The 24,327-nt window shown below is 40.5% G+C and overlaps 1 protein-coding gene across 1 annotated transcript in view; it reads left to right on the forward strand.

Annotated features, from left to right (window-relative positions):
* Positions 1-24,327, forward strand: part of LOC117530562 (proteasome activator complex subunit 4B-like) — a 140,318-nt gene that overhangs the window by 75,295 nt on the left and 40,696 nt on the right. The window contains exons 19-29 of the mRNA XM_034193454.1: positions 2,765-2,968; positions 7,202-7,359; positions 13,152-13,247; positions 13,337-13,392; positions 13,516-13,572; positions 13,654-13,709; positions 13,809-13,907; positions 14,006-14,068; positions 22,982-23,043; positions 23,505-23,523; positions 23,812-23,943. Coding sequence (XP_034049345.1) covers positions 2,765-2,968; positions 7,202-7,359; positions 13,152-13,247; positions 13,337-13,392; positions 13,516-13,572; positions 13,654-13,709; positions 13,809-13,907; positions 14,006-14,068; positions 22,982-23,043; positions 23,505-23,523; positions 23,812-23,943 — 1,002 coding nt within the window. The remainder of the gene's footprint in view (positions 1-2,764; positions 2,969-7,201; positions 7,360-13,151; positions 13,248-13,336; positions 13,393-13,515; positions 13,573-13,653; positions 13,710-13,808; positions 13,908-14,005; positions 14,069-22,981; positions 23,044-23,504; positions 23,524-23,811; positions 23,944-24,327) is intronic.

Raw genomic sequence — 24,327 nt, forward strand, 5'->3', positions numbered from 1 at the left:
GGTTTGCCACAGCATATCCAAGGTGGATCTGCATGTTTTATGCCAGATGCTCTTCCTGATGTGTGACAGAGGCCAACAGGAATCGATGTGCACATGGTAGTCAATAGCCCCCGACAGCTAAAGGATTCTCTGGCCACTCAGGCCAGAGCCCAGGATTTAGCTGACTGGTCAGAGTGTCCGCCTCCCATGCGGGAGATCGTGAGTTCAAGTCATGGAGGAGGGGTGAGTGGAAGGAGTCAAAAACACAGCGTAGAGCAAAGCTGCTACACACGACAGGGAGCCTTGAAACGAGAACCTTCCACACCAGTAACAACCTCTTGACTACCCCTGTCCCCAATAGACAGTGTGTTCAGAATGCTGAAGCAAAAAATACGACGACGACTCTGTACTGTTGCACACCTGAAGACAAGTCTGCAGGAACAATGGGACAAACTAACAACTAACTGAAGCTTTACATCACTTGGTATCCTCAATGCTTAAAGATCTTTAAGTGTTGTGAGAAATAATGGCAACAAAACAATGTGGGAAATGTTTTAGAGTCCCATCTTTTTTTTAAAAAATGTATTGCCAGCCTTAAATGCAGGAATGGATGAATATTAACAAATGTAATGACATTGACCACACAAAACATGAAACATCGGTTCATACTGTCTGCAATCACATATAAGTCAAAGTAAATGTAAGAATCACTGCCTTTTTTCCATCTTCTATACTGCCCAACTTTTTCTGATTTGGGGTTGTAATGTCAACTACTCACAATGGGCCTCATGTATCAACGTGCGTACGGCGATATTTGAGCGTATATGGGGTGTACACCAAAACGGCTGCGCTACTTGGCATTTATCAATGTGGTCGTTGGCGTACGCTGCGCTGAAAATATACACCAGGTCGAGAGGTGGCGTAAATTATACACCAAAATGAACCAGCACTGGAATCCACATAAAAATGAAACTGATCAACATGATAAACAGTGCCATTATACAAATCAATGCATATGTTACATAAATAACACTTTCCTGATTATACTACATAATAATCAATACAAATCCCGCTTTTGCGGGATTGCTGGTCTATCGAGCACGATCCGTGGCCACAGCGCTGACCGCAAAGAAAGCGCTGCTTGGCTTTTTCTCCAGAACCTGGAGCCAGAGCAGCGCTGAGCTTAACTTTATGTGGTGTGATCGTTTTAGACAATGAAATTGATCATTACAACTGCAGTGTTGTCATTCCCTTCACCCGTGCTGCAATCAGGTTTTGTCGTCTCCATTCGTTTGTCACAATAAAATAAATAAAGAAATACATCTTAAGAATAAAGAAATCTGAAAAATTAGGCGTGTCTTATTAATTGAGCGAGCAAATATCCACATGTCAAGAATTATTGACATGTGAAAAGAGGAATACAGTGGTCCCTCGCTATAACGCCGTTACCTTTCGCGGCCTCGCCGTTTCACAGAGTTTTTAGTCCAATTTTGCATGCCTTTTTTTTTTACAGTGCATTGTGGTCTGTGTGTCTGTTTATAAGAATCTTTTCGCCCAGAAGAAAAAAGAGCGCCAACAACTACTCATAACTGTGTTTGTCACTCAGAAACAGACACCTGCTGCGAGGTGTGAGTGGGAAAAGGCGCGGCGTCAGGACGCAGAGGCGCGATCTGTGAAATACTGGTCAGTCACTATTAATAATTTCTTATGTGTCCAACCTCGTACATTGATCGTTAAAATTAAATTTGTTAGTTCTAAAAGCCATCATATTTATAGGAAAACATTCTATTTTTATTTCTCAAACAAATGTTTGGGCCTGAAAACAGTTTGGTCTTATTTTTCTACTAAGATTTGAACTTTGAGAGTGTTTACACACGAGAGAAAATTGAGAAAATGTTAATGCCTGATTGAGAAAAGTGTATAAAGTGGTTTTACAGGGTTTTTGCAGCTTTAAAACGTCTATAATAATTGTAAAAAAAAATAACGCTTACTACGTCGCGGACTTCGCTTTTTGCGGACTATTTTTAGAACATAACTCCTGCGATAAACAAAGGACCACTGTAACACTTTTTTGATTATACTACAAAACAATTAATACGACGGCCGCTTTTGATGCTCTATTGGCACGCGTCATGATTGGTGGAGTTCTTTTTCTTTGCCGTCTTCCTGGCTTCCATGTCGTAAAATGAGGGTGTGTCTGAAGCGGAGTCTGAATATTTATGGGCGTGTTTATTATAATTACGATTGTTTTCACCCGCCGCATTTATCAAGTACACGTCAGGCATATGCCAGAAATGGGCAGGTGCGCACTGCTTGATACATGTCACTGCAACTTTGGTGTACTTCAAATTTACACCGTAAATTTACGCCACAAGTGCGCAATGTTGATACATGAGGCCCAATGTGTAAAATCAAGTGAAACTATGATCAAAATGAGTGCAAAAGACACATTTTCATTTCTTTTTACATGTGAAAATGTGCGTTGTGCACTCTGCACTTTCATAAATGGCAGGGAGCCACATTGTTAACTAGAACATAGTGATGCCCTCTCTGTTCTCTTGTATTACTCCAGGGAGCATAATGTGTGTGAGAATGAGCCAGATGCTGCGATTTACTGGAGAAGCTCAGTATTTACGACACAGGTCTCCACTGAATTGTGTGTATGTGTCTCTGTGCCTGTGTGTGTGTGTGTGTGTGTGTGTGTGTGTGTGTGTGTGTGTGTGTGTGTGTGTGTGTGTGTGTGTGTGTGTGTGTGTGTGTGTGTGTGTGTGTGTGTTGTTTTTAGGTAACTCGTGTGGATGGCCAACAGCTGTTGAAATACCAAGGGGACTTGGAGCGCATCCTGTGTGTGTGTCTGCACCTGCACTGTAAAAGGGCATACACACTCGCCTGCAGTCTGCTGGAACACACACTCCGATCGCTGTCGCTCATCTATCCCACCGAGTACCGCAGCACCCCTGGAGGATTCGATACTGAGCTCCCCATACGGGTAAATACATACTTTCACAAACTGTGGTGCTGCTTTGTGGTTAAAACAGAGGTCCAATATAGAAAAGTTTCTCTATCCGCAGTCTACAGACCGGTATCAGGTCTTAGGTGGGTTTGTATATAAGGTGATCCTAGTGGTTGCAAATACCGGATGCTCAAGTGCCTTGGTTGACTTCACAGATGATGCTGTGATCTTTGTGGAATCAGTGGATACCCTGATTGCAGCACTTAGGAAGCTGAGTGAAGAATCTGAGTATCTGGGTTTCTGATTGTCCTCGATCAAATCTAAGATTCGGGCTTTCAATAACTTCTTGGACTCCACCATCAGAAGTGTATCTGTATGTGGTGAAAGTGTTGAACCTGTAGACGCGTTCACTTATCTTGGCAGTAACATTCACATCTCTGGGTCCTCAGCCTTTGAGATCGAGAGACACCTCGGAATTACTCATGGACTCGTGAGATCATTAGACAGAGGTGTTTGGTGATACCAATATGTTTACAGGAGAATGAAGACCCAAGTCTTCAGGATACTGGTTCTTTCTGTCTTACTGCATGGTTGTGAAGACTTGGACACTAACCAGATGTAAGATGATGATTAGATGTCTTTGGAAGCAGATCTTTTTGGACGATCCTCAGTGTTGAGGACCCCAACAGATGGACCATTTGTCTTCCTGGGTGGTTGCCATCCAGCATCCAAGACAGTTCTGTAATACGGTGGTTACACTTGAATCTGTTGCAGTTGAATCTATCACAGATTCAACTTAATCGATTTCTGTACAAGTGCTGTTCTCAATGTGCCACCGTCTGTAATTGAAGATACGATAGTTTAGGATTATTACACTGTAATTAGGGAATACTGATCCAAGGTGAGAACATGGTGGATTTGTTGCTTAGGACCACAGCAAGTTGGTATTTTCCAACAGTCCTCCTTCACATTTGGTGTTTTTGTACCAGGGCAGAGGACACAGAGTGGAAGTTTTATTCAAGTCAAGCAGCACCATGTTTTTGGTGTTTTGGTGAAAATAAGCCTCTCATTATTTTCCTTGAGCAAAGTCACTTTGCAGTTTCCACGGTAATTACTGATCAAAAATGAAGGTTTAATGGGAATGTAGCAGCAAATTCATTAAAGGGAGTTTGTTCTGATCTATCAATTTAATGTTCAGAAAAACATGGTGTAATTCCGACACTGTTTACACAATTTGGATGTAATTACCCTCAAATTGAGGCAGATAGTTTGCTTTATGAGCTCATACAATTATTCTGTTTTTACTCTTAATATGCCAACTAAAACATCCAAAAGCTGGACATTGCTACCATTTAGAACAGAATTTGTTTTTAATTGTGCGACTAGTTGGACATCAGTATCGAAACTAAACAATCCAGACTTCACTGGATTATTATGGTTTGTTTGTCTGTTTGTTTCTTCTGTGTTTATGTGCATTTTGAAGTCATCAAATGTGCAGACAGTTTACATTTATGTGCGGAGTTAATGGGACTGTCAAAGTCAACTGAAGTCTGGGTGTGTTGATGTCCTGCATTGTTGTATTCACCACACCGTGGAACTGCCTTGGGTCCTGGATGACAATCACCTAGGCAGACAACCGGTCCATCCCCACCTCTCGAGAATAACCTTGTATCTTCCTCAGCCAGGTGAAAAGTAGCGTTTTCCACTGTGGAGAGACCTGGTATCAAAAACATCTACTTCTCACCTTGGTCACTGGTTGGCATCCAAATCTCACAACCATAGATTAAGACAGGAAGCACCAGGACCCTCATTTATCAAATGGTGTGTTGAAAAGGTTCTAAATGCTATTGTATGGACAAACTTTAGTATGTGTAAGTCCAAAACTATGCATTTATCAAACAGGTAGACGTTGGTTGTGTTTGGTTTGCTGTCACAGTTAGAAAATGAACCCAATATGCAGGCAGCCGAGACGGGAGGTATAATTAAACACCAGTGATTTATTGTCCAAGTTCACACCCATCAGCAGTCACGTGTATACAACGTCCAGCAAATGAATAGGGAATCTGGGGAGAAAAAGTAGGAGAACATAAATACAGTGCCAATACTAAGCCTGTAAACTATATAAAGACTGTGGAGACAGTGACTGTGGAGACAGGGAAACTACTTAGACTATACAAAAGAACAAAGCAACAATCACAGACAAATTAACAAACCAGAGTACTTACACACAAGGGGTGTTACCAAACAAGCACACATGAAAATGTAGGAACCCACGAAAAACCAGGGACCAGGTGCAGACTTAAAAACAGAGATACTAATGAGACAAGAATGTGACAGGTGCGGAAAACCGGAACTAAAGAAACACGTGAATTAACCAACAGAATAAAGCACATACAAAGTGATACAAGACATAACCAAAGACAGGGGTTGTGGAACTAAAAAAACATGATAAATGATAAACAACTCAAACAATGATCAAATTAACCAAGAGACAAATGCAGACAAAACCCACAAAGACAACGACAACCAAGATTAACAGACTACACACACAGAGGCCGGACCACAAGGATGATGAACACAAATGACCAACACACACAGGGGAGTTAACACAATGGGTGACAGACACATAAGACTCAGACACAAACGGCAAATAAGGAGGACACACACACACACACATAAGAGTCAGACACAAACAACAAATAAGGAGGACACACAAACACACAGAAACCCAAAAGGGGATGTGAGTACATAAACTGAATATACAGAAACAGACAGGACTGAACACAAATGAAAGGAACAGACATGGCAGATGGATGTACACACAATTGGTTGGGCATACATCAGTTAGTGTCATCCATCCATCCATCCATCCATTTTCTACACATGATTGCTCCAATTAAGGGTCATAGGGGGTGCTGGAGCCTATCCCAGCAGTCAGTAAATCCCACATGTTCTAAACAAATCAATCTATCACTCTCAGTTCACCATGTATGATTTGTTGCTTGTGCTCCTCACCACAGTCATGGAACAAGGAAAAGAAGAAAAGAACCTTTTGTGAAACAGCTATTGAGATGCATGTGTGTAGTCACAGCCATTCCCAGTGACCATTCACTCATGGTATTGTGTTGTTTATCAAGTTAGACATCACAGTGGACATAAATTTAATAACAAGCTCACCACAAGAACCAGCATTACATTTTCCAATTAATTGAATAAGTAGACAATTGTTTATTGTTACAGTTGTCTCAGAATCCTTTGCACTTCTGTGATGTCATCATGCTGCTGTCTTAAAACTCTCCCCTCATGAAATGTGTCCAGCCAAAATATTGTGGATTGTGGAAGCTTTTCTTGAGCTGCTGCCCCCGCGACCCGACTCCGGATAAAGCGGAAGAAAATGGATGGATGGATGGATGTTTTTTAAAATAAAATTGCAGGAGGGAAAGTATGATTTTTTTTTATGCTCTGCAGTTACGGGTGGAGATCAAGGTGCTTGTAGATGGAAAGGGGTGTTTTTTTTTATTGATCAGGTCAAAAGCTGTAGTTTACTTCACACAGGTGTATTTTGTATGTTTTGACACCAATGAGGCTATATGTCTGTTTCTAACTCTACATAATTCCTAATCATGTACTTAATAATGAGGAAATAAGGAACGTATGTGTATGAATTTGCATGTTACGACAGTAGCAATGATTTCTAGTTGCACATTTCCTGTTTTACCACTAGATGCTGTGCGTTTGCATGGTCAGAACTTACACATTTCTAATTACACAAGTCAAAGCTGGTAAATCACAAAGAAAATGTATATATGCATGGTTTAAGCACTAATCTGTAAGTACAAATGCCAGATAAATGAGGATCCATGACCCTAAAGACTTGGACCTTCAGTTTCCTGTATATTGGCATTGCCAAAAAACCTCTGTGCATGCCACCTCTTGGGACTATGGCTCCCCTAAAATTCAGATGATTAGGCTTTTTGGACCCTGTTTTAGCTACATCATGTGATGAAATAAATGATCTGGACCTACTAAAAAGTCATATTAGACAGAACAAACAAGGAACTGCTCAGCAGGGACGAGAGTCTGCACCTTTGATTTGTTTTTATTTCTTGGTTGTTTAGTGCCGTCACAGTATAACTATGTGCGTGATTGATGACATGGGCCTGTGGTTTGGATTTAGACAGCGATGGTTTTTCTCCAAGCCAGTTCCTGCAGTCACACGACATGGAAACAGCTCACAGCTTTCTCAAACTAATCTCTCTCTCTCTCCAGGACTGGGGCAGAGCTGGAGACGTGAAGGCTTTGGGTGTTTGCTGGCATGTGCCTAGTCAGAAGGAGAAGAACTTTGTGTTCCAGCTGCTGTCCCGCCTACTGCACCCCGGGCTTCAGCGAATCAGGAACCACATCTGTGAAACGCAGTTAATGAGCAGGTGGGCTATCACTTTTGTCAGTGTTCCAGGTTTTCTGAGATAATTTAGAAGCTTGAAATAAAAGACAAAAAGCAGAGAAACTGTAACACTTGATCAGGCATCCAGTAAATTTGTTTTATGTGGGTCCCAAATATAAATCTGTGTTTAATTTCTGTCTTAATCAAGAATCAAGATTTTAGATGTGCGAGAATATCACTAAAATAAAACTGAGCAATGATCTCATACCGTATTGAAAACATCAGTTAATACAAGACATTTGATGAGTTTTATTTATTTATTTATCCTTGACTAATACACCATGATTAAAACATATTGGGTCCATATTGGCTGCACATTATTTGTTAAATATTTATAACTTTGACCATTCAAGGTCACCCAAAGTCAAAGGTCATGTGCCTAAGAGAAAGGTGATATATTCATATCATATTCATAATATTGACATATTTAACCAGTTTCTCAGAAAAGAAAATTAAAACATCCCCTATATATAGTATAAGGACTGGGCCCGAATTTTGACCTTGGCCCATGACCTTGACATTTAACGATCTGATGTGAACAGTAATGTAGTAGCCAATAACTATTTTCAGTGAACATCTGTAGTAGGATCCGTCATACAACACTCCCTCTGTGTGTGTTGTAAATGAGGGATTTTGGTTCCTTGTTTTCATAGTCGGACCGGCCACACGTGCATGTTTAGTGCAAATCACGCCCTGTAAACCCCACGTTCAAAAAGAGACAGTCGTGACTGTCCATGTACCTCATCACAAATGTTCAGTTCTGCTCTTCTTTGTTTTGTGCCACTTTCAGTTTTTGGCTTCACAGGACCTCTTTGGGAAAGAAAAAAAAAAAAAAAAAAAAACAGAGGGAGGAGTAGGCAGTTTTTGGAGCTGAGATGCTGTTGTTAGTGCAACTGAATAATGTCTGACTTTTTAACTTATTTTTCAAAATCAAATTACTTTTTTCCTTCATTGACCAATCCGTTTGATCCAAATTGGAACAAAAAGTTTCAAATTACTTTGTTCGCATGCAGACAGACAGATGGACACAAACTCCCTCCATGTACTGCTGAGCACAGGTATAAATACACTTAGGTATATATGTATTGAGTACTTTGTCATTTTTGTTACGATTTATGATTTTGTATGTTTGGCTAAAGGTGGTACAAAACAAAATGATTTGTTGCATTTACGCTTAAACACACACACACACTTGGAAATAAAACATTTTAATATGCATGCAGTAGTTGAATATTTAGTGCAGAGTACTTTGCAGTTTGAATGGCATGTCCTTGCATGTGGAAATACAGCTTTGTGAACAAGGCGGACAGCAAGATAGTCAAGGACATCACTGGAAAAATGTCACTCTGAAACAGAAACGTAAAGCTGTACAGCCTTTCCAATTTCATCTAACTGAAAAAAAAAATTAGCTTTTACCTAAATCTAAGCATCATAATGTCAGTTTATTTTTGAAACATGTTGAAAAATTACAGCTCATTTTAATGAAGAGAACATATTTATAAGAAAAGTTTCTGTGTAGGCTCTCAGTTGTCCAGGTGGTTTCCATAGTAGAGAAGCTTGAATCTTCGACTGGACTGGGTTGCTTGACGCGAGGACGTTTCGCTTCAAATCGCAGAAGCTTCCTCAGCTAAAATTCTTGCTCTGGAAGTCTGACTTCTGTCTGACTCTTGTAGAGAAGAATAAAACAGAAGCCATCAAAAGCTGGAGTTTTAAACCTATCCAGACCCCTCCTACTGAGAGGCAGACTGCTATAGGCTAGTGACTAAACAATAGCTCTAATTAGCAACTATTGTGCTGTAGTTAGCACACCTAATGGCAGGACAGCTGTCCCTCTAATGATGGGATGGATGCCTTTCTGATGGCTCTCTTGATGATGTGAATGACTCATTACCATGAACAAAAGACTGAAACTCCTTTGACCAGAGTACCCCATTGTAAACAGGGGATAAAGTGTGTCTCAGACCCCCTCCCCGGTTAAGGCTGGGTTTCAAACGCTTCACAAAGAATGCCTCCTTGACCCCTCTCTCAAACCATTTCTTCTCTCTGGCTAATATTTTAACTTCCTTGTCCTCAAACGTGTGGTTAGTGTCTTTAAGGTGGAGGTGAACTGCAGGGAGAGAGAGGAGAGGAGTGTCTCTACCTTATTTAGCAGGAGTAGGGGAAAAACTACAGAGGATCTTCAGACAGCACAAAATCCCAGTTTACTTTAAACCGGTTAACACCTTGAGACAGAAATTAGTTCACCCTAAGGACATGATCCCTAGTTACAAACAGAGCAATGTAGTGTATTCTATCAGATGTCAGGAAAACTGTAACGAACACTACATAGGTGAAACGAAGCAACCTTTACACAAAAGGCTATACCAGCACCGCAGAGAGGGTGCCAGTGGACCTCAGTCTGCGGTTCACCTCCACCTTAAAGACACTAACCACACGTTTGAGGACAAGGAAGTTAAAATATTAGCCAGAGAGAAGAAATGGTTTGAGAGAGGGGTCAAGGAGGCATTCTTTGTGAAACATTTGAAACCCAGCCTTAACCGGGGAGGGGTCACACTTTATCCCCTGTTTACAATGGGGTACTCTGGTCAAAGGAGTTTCAGTCTTTTGTTCATGGTAATGAGTCATTCACGCCATCAAGAGAGCCATCAGAAAGGCATCCATCCCATCATTAGAGGGACAGCTGTCCTGCCATTAGGTGTGCTAACTACAGCACAATAGTTGCTAAGTAGAGCTATTGTTTAGTCACTAGCCTATAGCAGTCTGCCTCTCAGTAGGAGGGGTCTGGTTAGGTTTAAAACTCCAGCTTTTGTTGGCTTCTGTTTTATTCTTCTCTACAAGAGTCAGACAGAACTCAGACTTCCAGAGCAAGAATTTTAGCTGAGGAAGCTTCTGCAATTTGAAGCGAAACGTCCTCGCGTCAAGCAACCCAGTCCAGTCGAAGATTCAAGCTTCTCTACTATTTATAAGAAAAATTTTATTTTATTTTTAATGCTGTCTGCAGTAGGATGTGTATGTGCATGTGCACATGCATGAGGTTTTGAAATTACCGGAAGTTACCTTTTGACCATGCGTGTGTGTACAATGTCTTGTTAATCACTTCAGAGGTGTTATCTGGTTTCAAAAACAAAGTTTTTAAATTTTTTTTCTCACTAACATTTAAACATATCGGAGAAACATATTAGATTTATGCAGAAATGCAGCTGTTTCAGAGCGTTTAATTACCTCCACCAAGGAGGTTATGTTTTCGGTTGCGTCCGTTTGTTGGTTGGTTGGTTGGTTGGTTGGTTTGTTAGCAGGGTTACCCAAAAAAAATCCTCAACGGATTTCAATGAAATTTTTAAAAGGAGTGTATCTTGGCCTAACTTAGAAGTCATTAAATTTTGGTAATGATCCGGAACACCATCCGGATCCAGTAATTTTTTAAAGGATTCGTTATCATTGCAGGATAGGGCCAATTTCAATATTTTTACATCTAACTTCATGAAGACAGGTCACAAAGGCTGAACAAAAATTAAGTTACGACACAACAATAATTCAGCATTTGTTTCTCCTCAGTGAATAAACTTGTTATTAGAAAATAAAAAAACTTGTATAGTTCATGCAGTTCCTCGTTATAAATACATTTGCTGAATATCTAAGGGTTTAACCCTCTGGGGCCGACGCCGTTGTATACGATGGCTGAGACCAAACTTTACTAAATTATAAATAACTTTTTAATGATATGAGATAGAAACTTACTTTTTTTGCTGAAAAGTTAACTCCGTGGACTTTCGAGCCACTGTCCACCATCTTTCTACTCCTCATAGAAGCTGTGTGATGACGTGAGCAATGTGAGTGTCCAACTGGAATTGGTTCACTGTCACATGGTTTTCCAAAATCCAATTGTAGGGCAGATTCACCTCACGTGACACACCAAAGATTGTTTTTAGGAGTGATGTGTTACTAGTTGGCCTGTTTGAATAGCCCCCTGGCTGCTCCAATGCACCCTGCGCCATTACGCACAGCGAAAGTGAAAGTGAGCAGACGGAGAGCCTCTCATACAATCTCACATGCTCAAACAGTGTGTGAGTATCAGGATTGCTCGACTAGTTTTCCTGTGAATGTTACTGGATAAGCCTGTGGCAAGCTCTCTCGCTCCGGCATAAAGCACTGTTTACTATATGAATGGAGCAAGGGGGAGGGGCCGCTCCTCAAACTGAATGAGCCTCAAAGTGTGAATGTTGCTTTCAGAGCAGGAGAGAACAAACACACAGTCAACTTCTTAGTAGAAGTTTGTGATGTGACCTTTGGGTAATAGCAGACAGAAATTGCTTTGAGATGAAGACAAAACACATAGACCATTTTGTATATATTGTGTTCAAAATGTGCATTTGTGTTTATTGTTTGAACCTTTCTGATGTACAGACTTTCACACAAGAGCCCAAATTACCTTTATAAAGTGTCAAAACAGTTGTTTATTATAGTTTGCTGTGTGTTTTGAATAAATGTGTGTGGAAAATATTTTCCGCTTTACTTTTACCTTTCTTATTTCTGATCGTAAACCTTTATTACACTTATAAAACACAACTATAGCATATATATTTTGAAAGTACAGGTTGTCCTGAAAAAAGAGACATAAAACTTGATTGTGGGATGCAGGGAGAGCTGTTAACAGCAAAAATAAAACATTTATGCCAGGTGAGTGAACTGTCCAAAAAAATACCCTCGGACCCCAGAGGGTTAACCACTGAATCTGAAACATGACGGTAGATGTGTGAAACAACATGGAATAAGTCTCTTTGCCAAAGGGTATTCCATGTGATGTCAGTGACCTTCTAGCCTTGGTGGGGGTTTACGCTCTCCGAGTGCTTCTAGTTATTTTGCTGTTGTTGTTGTTGTTGTTCGAGCGGGCAGCCACCTGACATTACCGTGCCTCTCTACTCTGATTGGCTGTCACCGTGTGCTTCCCAGTATCCCTCACGTGAGACAGGGGAAGCACACAAGTGATCTATGACATCACTATCATAGACGGACTCCATGTGTCGCTGCTGGATGTAGTTCAAGGACATCTGTTTGTTAGAATTTTTCCCTATACACTCAAAACACTGACGCATTGGCTAGGATTTCCATCTAATAAATATATGTAGTCCCAACTAAATTAAATTAAATTATCTTGCATGGATGTGCTTTTTTTGAGTTGGGGCTAAATATAATTATTAGATGAAATCCTGCACATAACTGAACTGAGTTCATTCAATGATTCATTTTTTTCCAGACAATGCGAATTTTGATCCCCTATTTAAAGGTTTATAAATAAAAGTATAGTGGTGCCAAAGAAAATTATTTTTATGACTTAAATCTTAAATACGCTTTTAATGAAATAGCCTGTATAATTTTTCTTGTGATAAAAGTAGAGCAGCATTCATTGCGACAGATCCCTCCATCAAATGAATGACCCCCCCCCCCCCCCCCCCCCACCCCCCCCACACACACACACCATCAAAGGCACACATGCCTTTGAATTTTGTATCAGCATATGTTAGTGTTGAGTTAGTGGTTAAAAACTAGAGGGTCACCTATCAGAGTGCATCCCACAGATGAAAACATGAATGGAAATATTTCCCAGACTTTCCAGTTTATCTTGATTTAAACCCCAAAATCCAGTGGTTTCATAATTGTTTATCAGATTTTGGGGGGAAAAAAATCATACAAACACACAAATGGGTTAAAGCACATTCATTTAGATTGAAACGTTTGCATATGCAGAAGGCCTGTAATGTGCATCCTGACTCACAGGGAGGAGCTGTTGCAGAGTCTTGCGATCGTGCAGCACTGCCTTCTGGGAGCTGGAAGCCTGCTGCCCCCTCTGGACGGGCCTCTCGTGTGTGACCTGTGAGTCCTGCACATACACATATATGTATTTAAAATGACAAAACACACACACACAATAGACCTTCCTGGTTGTGGCTTTTTCTTCTCAGCGTGTCCTCCATGGTGAACCTGTGGGAGCTCAAGCTTCACACTGGTGTTGACTACGGTAAAAAAAAATAGAACAAATAAATCTACATGTATATGTTGCTTCTGTGCGAGCTGTTTCTGTGCATGATGCTGCCACTCATCTTGCATTCTGCTTCCATACAGGATGTCTCCTCCCCTTCAGATGATTCGCAGGAGAATTACAGAGAGTCCATCTGCCAAACCATGAGACTGCTGCTACGTGAGTGAAGATTATATCCTCACTCTGTCTCACATTAGTGAACAAACAAAGTAGCACTTGTACTTTTTCCCACCCACACAGATCACATTTTGGAGCACTGTGAAGACGACACAAAGTCACTGTTCGTCATCATTAAGGTAATTGTTCAAGTAGCCTTGCATGAAATGTTAATGTCCCACACGCTTGTAGGCCGGTGAAGATCTCATAAATCCCTCTGTGCGTCTGTCTCAACACAGATCATCAGTGACCTCATGTTTTTCCGCGGCACTCAAAAGAAGGAGTTCGACTCGCGCTGGAAAAGCTTCACCCTTGTCAAGAAGTCTCTGGAAAACAGAGTGAGTCAAGAAAAAGGCGCACAAAGCCGCTGATTGTTGCCGGCTTCGAGTGAGTTACTTTGCATCCCAATTAAAGCGTGTTGTTTTCTCTCCTGCAGCTTCTTGGCAAAAAGCACCACATTCGAGCGCTGCTCATTGACCGGGTTTTGCTCCAGCATGAGGTCAGCAGAACAATGTGCACCTGACATTTTACAGTGTACTATTTGTTGCTACAGCTACACTTTAAAAGTTGTTCAGTCAGCCTGCTCATGCAGACTTTTTATATATATACAGTCACAGTTGAGGTGATGTTTCCACAGCAATCACTGATATTGAGCAGGAAGCTCAGTGGGTTAGGAGCTGGGCTGCCAATACGTATGTAGACCTAGGTTTGATTCCCAGTGACACTTCATCTGCTTTGTCTCAGTCCACCCAGTTGTTAATGGGTAGTATATGATGCCTAAATAGATCCTTGTCATTTGATTAGTAGTTTGCAGTGGTGGGCAAAGATAACTAGGGCTGCAGCTATCAATTATTTTACTAATCGAGTATTCTATCGATTATTCTGGCGATTATTCGAGTAATCGGATAAAAAGTACTTCTGCGTTTTTAAACATCAATACGAGGTCTGTCCATAAAGTATAGGTCCTTTTTATTTTTTTCAAAAACTATATGGATTTCATTCATATGTTTTTACGTCAGACATGCTTGAACCCTCGTCCAGCCCCTCGGCGGAATTCCTTTGTCTGAGAAGTTGCTGAGAGACTGGCGCTTTGTTTGATCAAAATTTTTTCTAAACCTGTGAGACACATCAAAGTGGACATGGTTCGAAAAATTAAGCTGGTTTTCAGTGAAAATTTTAACGGCTGATGAGAGATTTTGAGGTGATACTGTCGCTTTAAGGACTTCTCACGGAGCGAGACGTCGTGCAGCGCTCTCAGGCGCCGTCGTCAGCCTGTTTCAAGCTGAAAACCTCCACATTTCAGGCTCTATTGATCCAGGACGTCGTGAGAGAACAGAGAAGTTTCAGAAGAAGTCGGTTTCAGCATTTTATCCGGATATTCCTCTGTTAAAGGAGTTTTTTTTAATGAAAGACGTGCGGGCGGATTGCAGCGTCGGCTCGCAGCCGGCGCGGTGCGGCGGCACAGGAAAAACACCTCCGTGTTGATAACCATTTGTAAAATCCAGGCGGCTTTTGATGGCTTTCAGTGGAGTGAGTATATGAGAAATTGTTTAACAGCTGGACATGTTCCAACTTGTCCTTAAGGCTTCCAATGGAGGTGTTTTTCCTGTGGCGGAGCGTCGCGGCGGCTGCGAGCCGACGCTGCAATCCACCCGCACGTCTTTCATTAAAAAAAATCTCCTTTAACTCCTTCCACAAGGAGTGCTCACAGGCTAATGACGTCACCGACAGGCGTGGAAAAACTCACGCATGCGCACAAGGGTTCAAGCATGTCTGACGTTAAAACATATGAATGAAATCCATATAGTTTTTGAAAAAAATTAAAAGGACCTATACTTTATGGACAGACCTCGTAGTCCAGGGCTCTCCCTAAGCAGTGGCACAATGCCACTGCACCAAAGTCTTGACATTTTGCTGAAATGGTGATGGGATGTGGCTTTCTGTTTTGTTTTCTACAACTTGTAAAACGTAACCATTTTTATGTTTTTTTTTTTTTTAATAAAGGTTGATGGACTGGTCCCTTATTTTATTTTTTTTTTTTATCCCTCGTTCTCTGCAATTCAGCAGATGCATTTCAGCTGGAGGTTGAACATGCAAGCCTCAGTCAGGTTTTTTTTTTTATTATTTTATTTAAGTTACCGTGTTTGTGAAGTGTTGTGTGTTGCCCAAAAAGCAAAAATTAAAACGTCAAGCAGTGTGAGTCTGAGGGAAACAGAAGAAAGAGTGGACTTCTGCTGTTTGTCAATGTAGCCGGGGACAGAGCTGTGACTCGCCTGCTCTGAGAGCCCCTCACACTGGGTAGAGAGAGACAGCAGCTGGCCACCGGGTCCGTGTGTTTTTTAAAAATACACAAACACACTGCTTCGCTTTAAATGCACAGTAAGTCTATTTCAGATGATCAGCATGGACCATCTTTCTCTTAAAGGGCTTTATTTTACTCTATGTGTCACGTTGGAAAGCGGTAACTGTCATTGCTAATTTGATTAGCTGTTATGCTCCAGTCTTCTTCTGTTTTTTTTTTTTCTGCGGCCGTTGCAGCACCACACACAGGCCTGGCATATGTACTACAACGTTAAACGAAGCTTAGAGGCACAGAATTTGCCTCGAACATTTTTTGTAATCGAATTATTCGAGTTACTCGATTAATCGTTTCAGCCCTACAGATAACCAAAAAATTAACTTTGATAACAGATAATCAGATAACTGAAAAGTTATCTTTGATAAAGATAAACCGATAAACCACCCAAAAATGTATTGGAAGTTACAGATAATCGATAACCGATAAATTCCAGTATTGGCTCTGGTACATTTGCAGTTACTAAGAAGCTGAAATTGGCTTTTAACAGATGGCTTTGAAAAGCATCAAAAGCAATAAAAGACCCAAAGAATGAGCCAGTATTTCCATGTTTGGCCATGCTGCCCCCTGTAGGAAGCTGCACAGAAGAATCCTGAAAGCACCCACAAAATGAGCTCTCTACTAATTACATGCTCCGGTCAGGCGGAGGTCTTGAAAAATAAAGTCATACTAACTTATGGTTTTGAGAAAATACTGATAGAATAACTCCATTAATGTCAATTCTGTCATTTGTACAAAGTTAAAATATAACATATATCTTTTAATGTTGAATAATGCACTAATTCTGAGGTTTTGTAACAAACACAGACTGCAAAGCATTCTGGGTAAAAGTGCCTCTGCTAACCACTGATTGGTTCAGTCATTCATTATGTAAACCAACACGTTAATGTGACGTGTGTCGTGTGTTGGTTTAAAGATAAATGTACTTTTGTAAAATAAAACAGGCATTTTTACAGAGCCCTGGAAGTGTCATCGCAAAATGTTTTGCATGTGGAGAGAATGTTTGATGATGTGCGCACGTTTTATGATGTTGTAAAAAGTGCACGCAATATTAGTAAGTAAGTAAATTTATTTATATAGTGCCTTTCACAGACATAAGTCACAAAGCACTTCACAGGTTAAAATGCAATAATAAATAATAAAAACATAGATAAAACAAAGGACAAGGTTAACAATTGGTCAGTTCTGAAAAGCCTTATCTTGACACATAAATGTTGGCTTTACACTGTGCGTGTTTTGGCCATTTTTCAGATGATTTTTCATTCGTGCGAGAATTTTTTGGACCGAGTTTCAGGTTAATCGCACGTCCTGCATCTCCTTTGCCTACAGAGGATAGAGTAGTATTTTCTGAAAACAGCTCTCTTCTGTTTGCAGAGGGTAGAACAATATACTTATTAGGAAACTTTTAACAGGTAGGCCTCAGCTTTTAGTTTTCAAGGTTTAAAAATGTTTTTCACTGTTCAGCTTGATTTACTACGTTATCGGTCTAAAAGTTATCGGTCGGCAATTGATCGGAAGATAATTAGTCAGATTATGGTTTTTAAAGTTATCTAAAAAGATAATCTGATAATGAAAACATTATCTTCAATAATTATCTGTTATCGGATTATCGGAAGTGTGCCCACCACTGGTAGTTTGTATACAGTGGTGGGCACAGCTAACCAAAAAGTTAGCTTTGATAACCATTAATCCAATAACTGAAAAGTTATCTTTTATGATGCGAAACCGATAAACTGCTAAAAAATTTATCTTTATTACAGATAACCGATAACCAATAACCTTTAGTACTGTTTCGGATGCCACATCAGATTACACTGGCAGCTTCTGATAAACCAGTTTTACTTTAAGTGCCGCAGGGGCTGCTGGGTAAATTCAAGGATCACAAACACAAAAAAAACGTATGAAAAATGAATGAATAAAAAAATAAAACCCCAAACACTGTCATTGTCTTTCAAAAGCAGTAAAACACAGTATTACAACCCCTGGCAATAATTATGGAATCACCGGCCTCGGAGGATGTTCATTCAGTTGTTTAATTTTGTAGAAAAAAGTAGATCACAGACATGACACAAAACTAAAGTCATTTCAAATGGCAACTTTCTGGCTTTAAGAAACACTATAAGAAATCAGGAAAAATAATTGTGGCAGTCAGTAACAGTTACTTTTTTAGACCAAACAGAGGGAAAAAAATATGGACTCACTCAATTCTGAGGAATAAATTATGGAATTACCCCCTACATTTTCATCCCCAAAACTGACACCTGCATCAAATCAGATCTGCTCATTAGTCTGCATCTAAAAAGGAGTGATCACACCTTGGAGAGCTGTTGCACCAAGTGGACTGACATGAATCATGGCTCCAACACCGAGAGATGTCAATTGAAACAAAGGAGAGGATTATCAAACTCTTAAAAGAGGGTAAATCATCACGCAATGTTGCAAAAGATGTTGGTTGTTCACAGTCAGCTGTGTCTAAACTCTGGACCAAATACAAACAACATGGAAAGGTTGTTAAAGGCAAACATACTGGTAGACCAAGGAAGACATCAAAGCGTCAAGACAGAAAACTTAAAGCAATATGTCTCAAAAATCAAAAATGCACAACAAAACAAATGAGGAACGAATGGGAGGAAACTGGAGTCAACGTCTGTGACCGAACTGTAAGAAGCCGCCTAAAGGAAATGGGATTTACATACAGAAAAGCTAAACAAAGCCATCATTAACACCTAAACAGAAAAAACAAGGTTACAATGGGCTAAGGAAAAGCAATCGTGGACTGTGGATGACTGGATGAAAGTGATATTCAGTGATGAATCACGAATCTGCATTGGGCAAGGTGATGATGCTGGAACTTTTGTTTGGTGCCGTTCCAATGAGATTTATAAAGATGACTGCCTGAAGAGAACATCTAAATTTTCACAGTCATTGATGATATGGGGCTGCATGTCAGGTAAAGGCACTGGGGAGATGGCTGTCATTACATCATCAATAAATGCACAAGTTTACGTTGATATTTTGGACACTTTTCTTATCACATCAATTGAAAGGATGTTTGGGGATGATGAAATCATTTTTCAAGATGATAAGGCATCTTGCCATAGAGCAAAAACTGTGAAAACATTCCTTGCAAAAAGACACATACGGTCAATGTCATGGCCGGCAAATAGTCCAGATCTTAATCCAATTGAAAATCTTTGGTGGAAGTTGAAGAAAATGGTCCATGACAAGGCTCCAACCTGCAAAGCTGATCTGGCAACAGCAATCAGAGAAAGTTGGAGCCTTGTCATGCAACAAAATACTAGTGATGTGTTGGAGCGTTCTTTTGTTTTTCATGATTCCATAATTTTTTTCCTCAGAATTGAGTGATTCCATATTTTTTTCCCTCTGCTTGGTCTAAAAAAGTAACCGTTACTGACTGCCACAATTTTTTTTCCTAATTTCTTATAGTGTTTCTTAAAGCCAGAAAGTTGCCATTTGAAATGACTTTAGTTTTGTGTCATGTCTGTGATCTGCTTTTTTTCTACAAAATTAAACAACTGAATGAACATCCTCCGAGGTCGGTGATTCCCTAATTTTTGCCAGGGGTTGTAGAAGTCACAGTTTATCTCGGTATTATATACACCATCATTTACGAACTAAAAGTTGCTGCTTTTTTCACACGCTTTGAACCCTGCGGCTTAAACAACCAAAATGCGTCCATTAATGTATTGATTGGCAGAGTAAAAGACACGTAGTAAATATAAATTCTTACCTGTTAGTTTTAGTGGGATTCATGAAGAGAATCCACATAAAGTCTCCTGATTATCCAAAACGGTGTCTAAAACAGTGAAGCAAAGTCCCTCTGTAACACAGCTGTGCCGTGAGAGCTCCTCTCTCCCACAGAGTCTTGGCAATTAAATTATCCTGTCATCCACAAAGAAATAAAATAAAATAATGTTAAAAGTCCATTTGTTTGTGTCAAGCAGACGATAGCAATGTAACATCCAAAGTGAACCTGAACTACACTACCCACAATGCTCCCTGCGTCGATAGGCCAATCATGTTTTGCGCTTAATGATGACGTCATCAGCAAGCGACAGCCAGTCTGCCAGAAACCACTGATCTACACATGGAAATAGAGACCTGGAATGGACGTCACGTGACTAGCGGCGTGCCGCATGGCGGCCATTACTAAGGGTAGACAGAGCACCTTGAGCCAGTTAAACAGAAGCAAAATGAGGGAAAAAAAGGTAGCCAGTGCTTCACCATCAACTGCACCAACTACAAAAACAAATTCAAATATATATATATATATATATATATATATATATATATATATATATATATATATATATATATAGTTGCAGTTGTTGTTTAATATGATATGAAAATTCAGTAAGGTATATCTTATATATTATATTCCAATATAAGGTGGAACTATGCTAGTATATAAAGGTATATCTAAAGAGGAAAATAGGAGAGTAGAAAAGAGAAGAGTAGAGCCACTTAGGTGCCTGGTCTTGAGAACCAGGGATGGTGAATGGCTTTATATCTACTTGTAATAAAATGCTAGTAAAAATCATATATACGAGGGCTGTCAATAAAGTAAGGGTCCTTTTTATTTTTTTCAAAAACTATATGGATTTCATTCATATGTTTTTACGTCAGACATGCTTGAACCCTCGTGCGCATGCGTGAGTTTTTCCACGCCTGTCGGTGACGTCATTCGCCTGTGAGCACTCCTTGTGGGAGGAGTCGTCCAGCCCCTCGTCGGAATTCCTTTGTCTGAGAAGTTGCTGAGAGACTGGCGCGTTGTTTGATCAAAATTTTTTCTAAACCTGTGAGACACATTGAAGTGGACACGGTTCGAAAAATTAAGCTGGTTTTCAGTGAAAATTTTAACGGCTGATGAGAGATTTTGAGGTGATTCTGTCGCTTTAAGGACTTCCCACGGTGCGAGACATCGCGCAGCGCTCTCAGCCGCCGTCGTCAGCCTGTTCAAGCTGAAAACCTCCACATTTCAGGTTCTATTGATCCAGGACGTCGTGAGAGAACAGAGAAGTTTCAGAAGAAGTCGGTTTCAGCATTTTATCCGGATATTCCACTGTTAAAGGAGATTTTTTTAATGAAAGACGTGCGGACGCGGTGCGGCGGCACAGGAAAAACACCTCCGTGTTGATAACCATTTGTAAAATCCAGGCGGCTTTTGATGGCTTTCAGTGGAGTGAGTATATGAGAAATTGTTTAACAGGCAGGACATGTTCCAACTTGTCCTTAAGGCTTTCAACAGAGGTGTTTTTCCTGTGGCGGAGCGTCGCGGCGGCTGCGTCCCGACGCGCGGACCCGTCCGCACGTCTTTCATTAAAAAAATCTCCTTTAACAGTGGAATATCCGGATAAAATGCTGAAACCGACTTCTTCTGAAACTTCTCTGTTCTCTCACGACGTCCTGGATCAGTAGAACCTGAAATGTGGAGGTTTTCAGCTTGAACAGGCTGACGACGGCGGCTGAGAGCGCTGCGCGACGTCTCGCACCGTGGGAAGTCCTTAAAGCGACAGAATCACCTCAAAATCTCTCATCAGCCGTTAAAATTTTCACTGAAAACCAGCTTAATTTTTCGAACCGTGTCCACTTCGATGTGTCTCACAGGTTTAGAAAAACTTTTGATCAAACAACGCGCCAGTCTCTCAGCAACTTCTCAGACAAAGGAATTCCGACGAGGGGCTGGACGACTCCTCCCACAAGGAGTGCTCACAGGCGAATGACGTCACCGACAGGCGTGGAAAAACTCACGCATGCGCACGAGGGTTCAAGCATGTCTGACGTAAAAACATATGAATGAAATCCATATAGTTTTTGAAAAAAATAAAAAGGACCGTTACTTTATTGACAGCCCTCGTATATATATATATACACGTTGTTGTCATTAAAAGACTAGCAGTAATATTAATGTGGAAAAGCAGCAAGGTAAATGACCACAATGGCAAGGCATATTTCAGATTTATATTTTAATACATAAGGATTTTTTATCCGAGCTTTTAATCAGCTTGAATACAACTTACAAGGCTTCATTTATAAAAATCCATCGAGAATTATGATGACAGGGGAAAAAAAACCCCCCCACAGTAAATTCCCCAAATTTCCACACTTTACATAAAACATTTTTTTCTACCCAGGCATGTATGGGTTTATTAGAAAGAGCAATTAAAGGGCTTTAATACAAGCCTACTTTTATTAAAATTTGTTAACAAATAGCGACAATAGAGTGAGAAAAGCAGCAGTTTGTCATAATTTCCCCAAATTTCTGCATTTTACATAAAAGTTTTTTTTCACTCACACATGCATAGTTTCATTGGAAAGGGCTTTAAAACAAGCCTATATCAAAATCCGTTAAGAAATAGTGACGCTAGTGCAAAAAAGCGGTCAGTTTATTATTGATGATCTGCACATCTCCACCCTTAGTAATGGCGCCTTCCTGTCCTGAGTGACGCTAATAGATTGAGGTGCGCACGTCCATTCCAGTCTATATTTCCACTGATCTACGACAGGGACTAAAATGTTTGACTGTTAAACTTTGCTCACTTTACCAACAAAAAAAAAAAATAAAATGTTAGCGGACTAAAAGTTATTGGAACTAAATTTATCGGAAGATAATTCGTCTGCTGATGGTTTTTAAACTTATCCGAAAAGCTAATCCGTGGACAAAAACATTAGCTTTGATAATTATCGGTTATCGAATTAGCTGAACAGTGCCCCCCACTGTTTGTATGTCATGCGATATGGATCATTCATGCCATTTTGTTCCATTTAGCGTGCAATTTTGATTCTATACGTTTTGTGCTACTGCACGCTGACCACTGCGCACTCACACTAGTGCTGATGGTGCTTAGCTTAACAAACAAGATTATTGATGGTACTAATTCTTCTAACACACACATTAACAAAAAAATAAATCCACTACGCAGTAAGCCACCTGGAAGCATTTGCAGTATTCACTGGGACGTCTCTAGCTGAAGCAGAAATGTTGTCGGATGAAGTGCTCAGCAAATTTCTGTTGCAGTTTTTTGCTGGACTGAGGAAAGCAGACTGCGGTCTGTACATGAAGAAGTCGGTGCACGGCATCAGCTACGGTTTATATCGTCAGGATGGTTTTTGGACTGTCTGATTGTTTATGCAAGTTGACTGAGAACAATTTTGGTTCTCCAAGTACAGTGTGTGTGTGTGTCCTCTTGATCTTCTATGGCCACTGGGGTCCTCAACACTGAGGCACCTGTGTGGTGGATGATGCACAGAGAAACACACCACATGGCCAAACTTTTGACGCTGACGCTCCCTCACAGTGCAACTGATACTCTTCTGTTCATCTCTCTAAGTAGCAGCTCATTTAACACAAAGTCATTCCAGTGGTACCCAAGGATCCTCCAAAGGGATCTAATACCAGAGACATCCAGTCTTTGCCTTAGGCTTGTGTCCAAGTCTCACAGCCATACAGTAAGACAGGAAGTCTTTCTCATAAAACACAAGCGTGAATATCAGCAGTGCATCTTTGCAGCCAAAATGCTGATTTTGTCCGTGGTGTTGTGGATGTGGCAAAGTGCAGCACCAGCACACACTCCCAGGTTTCACTTGACTTGTTGGGGAGGTTGTTTGTTCAATGCAAATTTAGATTTTTTTTTTTAAATCCAAACAGCTTTATCCACCTGAAATCATGTGTGAAACAGGGGTGGTGTTTCTTTTTAAATTATATTTTAAAAGTGTATTTTGTGTTCACAGAGGAGGAAGCTGGTTGTTGAAGGGAGTGAATACACCGCACACACAACCGCACACAGCATGCTGGTCACAGCTTAATATAAGTACAGCATCTGCAAGGAACTTGGAATTAAGAATGTGTATATGTGTGTGTTTAGGTCCGAAGCAGGGCCCAGAATGTGCTGACGGATGCACTGGGAACATATAGTTTCTCCTACCAAGACCTGATTCCCAGAATCATACAACTGCTCTCTCCAGAGCACACTGCAGGCACACAGCAGCAGTTCAAGGTACAACGAACACAGTCACACATATAATACACGTGCATGTAACTCACTTCTAAATATGTCACTGTCCGTGGTCCTGAATCTTCAGGTAACCTGTTGTTTACCGGATGCATTTGTAGGCTACATACTATCTGAGACAGAATTCAACTCGACACTAAAAAGAAAGCTGCAAAAGCACAACATTCTCAGGTGAAAACAATATTATTATGGCAAAGGCTATTTGCCCAACCGTTGGGGAGATAAATATAATGTCTAACAACTATATAGTATAATCCAACTATATTGGATTCTGGATCTATTGGACGACTATTGGATTAACCATGGAATTGATCAGCTGGTCTCTGAACGCTATTGACACCATTTTTTCTACAAGAAGGTCAGGACCGG

Source organism: Thalassophryne amazonica, chromosome 18, assembly GCF_902500255.1.
Source record: "Thalassophryne amazonica chromosome 18, fThaAma1.1, whole genome shotgun sequence".
NCBI lineage: Eukaryota > Metazoa > Chordata > Actinopteri > Batrachoidiformes > Batrachoididae > Thalassophryne > Thalassophryne amazonica.